The sequence below is a fragment of the Oncorhynchus gorbuscha genome, unplaced genomic scaffold (assembly GCF_021184085.1).
Source record: "Oncorhynchus gorbuscha isolate QuinsamMale2020 ecotype Even-year unplaced genomic scaffold, OgorEven_v1.0 Un_scaffold_14966, whole genome shotgun sequence".
NCBI classification, from domain to species: Eukaryota; Metazoa; Chordata; class Actinopteri; order Salmoniformes; family Salmonidae; genus Oncorhynchus; species Oncorhynchus gorbuscha.
Genome location: NW_025756842.1, coordinates 1 through 3,637, shown reverse-complemented (window position 1 = coordinate 3,637; position 3,637 = coordinate 1). Strand labels below are relative to the sequence as shown.

The following is a 3,637-nucleotide window of genomic DNA, read 5'->3' as shown; positions in this document are numbered from 1 at the left end:
ACTCTAAAATAGGTATTTTGCTAAAAGGTTTTAATTGGAATGAACCGGATAACCTGAGATGTCTCATTTCCGCGCAACTCCATTGTCACATGCGTAATGTGCGCCAAAGTTTTCATTGCGCACATGTAGGCTATAAAGGCTAAAGAATTCGGCACACATGCATCCTAACCGCGGTATATTGTTCTATTCAGGGAACACCAGTAGAAGTATTGGATGAAGATGTATGCTCCCTCGCCTCATCCTCCCCGTCGCTGCGAGATATGGTATATCCGCCTCTGTTGGGTAGAACTGTTTGTGCAAGTTGCAGTGAGGAAATTGTGGATAAATACTTGCTGAAGGTAAAATATGTGGTTTCATCTTGTCGCAACATTTCACATTTCGTTGGGGTGCTCATTTCGTGCATATCTTGTGCTTTTTGTATACGATTTTAGTAGACTAACTGTACGACAATATGTTTTTGCGTTTGCATTTCTACTAAATAATGTCCGAATATTATTATGTTATTTAATGATCATGTTTTTTTCACAGGTTAACGACTTGTGCTGGCATGTGCGTTGTCTCTCCTGTAGCACGTGTCAAACATCGCTCGGCAGTCATACAAGTTGTTACATCAAAGACAAAGAGGTCTTCTGCAAATTGGACTACTTTAGGTATTTCAGATTGTTTTTGCATATTAAATCAAATCGAAAGTGATTTTTAAATAACATTTTTGCCATTTATGTATATAGCCTACATGTGCACATCCTTCAGTATTTATCCTGTATAATATTTATTTGTAACACGTAATTCCAATATTCAACTGCCATCTAACCAACAGGGCAGTTATTTACCTGATTTTTAAAACCTGTATTTATTGCAGAAGGTATGGAACATGGTGCGCGTGCTGCGGCCGAAATATATACTCTACCGACTGGGTCCGCCGGGCGAAGGGCAACGTATACCACCTGGCGTGTTTCGCCTGTTTCTCCTGTAAGAGGCAGTTGTCCACGGGGGAAGAGTTTGCCCTGGTGGAGGAGAAGGTGCTGTGTCGTGTACATTACGACTGTATGCTGGACAACCTGAAATGTGCCCTGGAGAAAGGTGAGCATTTTGCAGTGGTGATACAAATTCACAACTTCTGCTGATATAGGGAGCTGAATGATGATAGACAATACATCTATAAACTCATCATAATCTGCAGCAATATTGATAAATTAAAAACCTAAACGAATTATGATTTATTATCAACATAGGTCAAGTGGAGCCTAAATAAGTAACACAATATATATTGTTGAAGGTGTTTCTTAAATGTATAATATTTGCACCTGTTCCTGAATTAATCAATGCTTATTGTGATGTCTGGAGAACTACTGCTCCAGAAGCAACTAAAATGTTAACTCTGCTTATTGGCTTATGTTTGTTAAAATGTTCTGGAAACCACTGAGAGAAAAAAAACAATACAATGAATCAATTATTCAACATCTTTGATTAATATTTTCTGGTCAAAGTGATCATAGGAGATACAGTGCCGTCAGAAAGTATTCATACCCCTTGACTTATTCCACATTTTGTTGTGTTACAGCCTGAATTCAAAATGGATTGAATATATGTTTTTTCTCACCCATCTGAACATAATACATCATAATGACAAAGTGAAAACATAGTGTTTGCAAATTTAGTGAAAATGAAATAAAGAAATATCGTATTTACATACACTACCTGTCCAAAGTTTTAGAACACCTACTCATTCAAGGGTTTTTCATTATTTTGACTATTTCTACACTGTAGAGTAGAGTAACAGTGAGGACATCAAAACTCTGAAATAACACATAAGGAATCATGTGGTAACCAAAAAGTGTTAAACAAATATAAATAAAGTTTATATTTGAGATTCTTCAAATAACCACTCTTTCCCTTGATGACAGCTTTGCACACTATTGCCATTCTCTCAACCAGATTTATGAGGTAGTCACCTGGAATGCATTTCAATCATTACATGAATATCAGTCAATACTGAACATTTCAAGAACTTTCTTCAAGTGCAGTCGCAAAAACCACCAAGTGCTATGATGAAACTGGCTCTCATGAGGAATGGAAGACCCAGAGTTCTCTGTTGCAGAGGATAAGTTCGTTAGAGTTACCAACCTTCAAAGTTCACGTAACAGACACATCTAAACATCAACTGTTCAGTGGAGACTGCAAGAAATCAGGCCTTCATGGTCGAATGGCTGTAAATAAACCACAACTAAAGGACACCAATAAGAAGAAGAGACTTGCTTGGGCCAAGAAACACGTGCAATGGACATGAGACAGGTGGAAATTTGTCCTTTGGTCTGGAGTCCAAATTGGAGATTTTTGGTTCCCACTGTATATCAAATCAAAGTTTATTTGTCACGTGCGCCGAATACAACAGGTGTAGTAGACCTTACAGTGAAATGCTTAATTACAGCCTCTAACCAACAGTGCAATTTTTAAGTTAAAAAAAAGGTATTAGGTGAAAAATAGATAATTAAAGAAATTGGGTCAAACATTTAGGGTAGCCTTCCACAAGCTTCCCACAATAAGTTGGGTGAATTTTGGCCCATTTGTCCTGACAGAGCTGGTGTAACCGAGTCAGGTTTGTAGGCCTCATTGCTCGCACACGCTTTTTCAGTTCTGTCTACACATTTTCTATAGGTTTGAGGTCAGGGCTTTGTGATGGCCACTCTAATACCTTAACTTTGTTGTCCTTAAGCCATTTTGCCACAACTTTGGAAGTATGCTTGAGGTTATTGTCCATTTGGAAGACCCATTTGCGACCAAGCTTTAACTTCCTAACTGATGTCTTGAGATGTTGCTTTAATATATCCACATCATTTTCCTACCTCATGAAGCCATCTATTTTGTGAAGTGCACCAGTCCCTCCTGCAGCAAAGCACCCCCACAACATTTTTATTTTTATTTTTTAATTTTACCTTTATTTAACCAGGCAAGTCAGTTAAGAACACATTCTTATTTTCAATGACGGCCTGGGAACAGTGGGTTAACTGCCTGTTCCAGGGGCAGAACAACAGATTTGTACCCCTCCCTTAAAAGATTTAGATGCACTATTGTAAAGTGGCTGTTCCACTGGATGTCATAAGGTGAATGCACCAATTTGTAAGTCGCTCTGGATAAGAGCGTCTGCTAAATGACTTAAATGTAAATGTAAAATGTCAGCTCGGGGGTTTGAACTCGCAACCTTCTGGTTACTAGTCCAACGCTCTAACCACTAGGCTACGCTGCCGCCCCCGTGCTTCACGGTTGGGATAGTGTTCTTCGGCTTGCAAGCCTCCCCCTTTTCCTCCAAACTTAACAATGGTCATTATGGCCAAACAGTTCTATTTTTGTGTCATCAGACCAGAGGACATGTGCATTTGCAAACCGTAGTCTGGCTTTTTTAATGGCGGTTTTGGAGCAGTGGCTTCTTCCTTGCTGAGCGGCCTTTCAGGTTATGTCGATATAGGACTAATTTTACTGTGGATATAGATACTTTTGTACCAGTTTCCTCCAGCATCTTCACAAAGTCCTTTGCTGTTGTTCTGGGATTGATTTGCACTTTTGAGACCAAAGTACGATCATCTCTAGGAGACAGGACGTGTCTCCTTCCTGAGCGGCATGATGGTTACGTTGTCCCATG

General features: G+C 39.3%; 1 protein-coding gene across 1 annotated transcript; it reads left to right on the top strand.

Moving 5' to 3' along the window:
- Positions 1–206: 206 nt before the first annotated feature.
- On the top strand, positions 207–1,080 carry LOC124030749 (LIM/homeobox protein Lhx8-like; the record flags this gene model as incomplete). Its single annotated transcript, XM_046341955.1, has 3 exons — positions 207–338; positions 529–650; positions 860–1,080. Coding segments are annotated over exons 1-3 (421 nt in total), but the record flags the coding sequence as incomplete, so codon positions are not given.
- Positions 1,081–3,637: the final 2,557 nt, after the last annotated feature.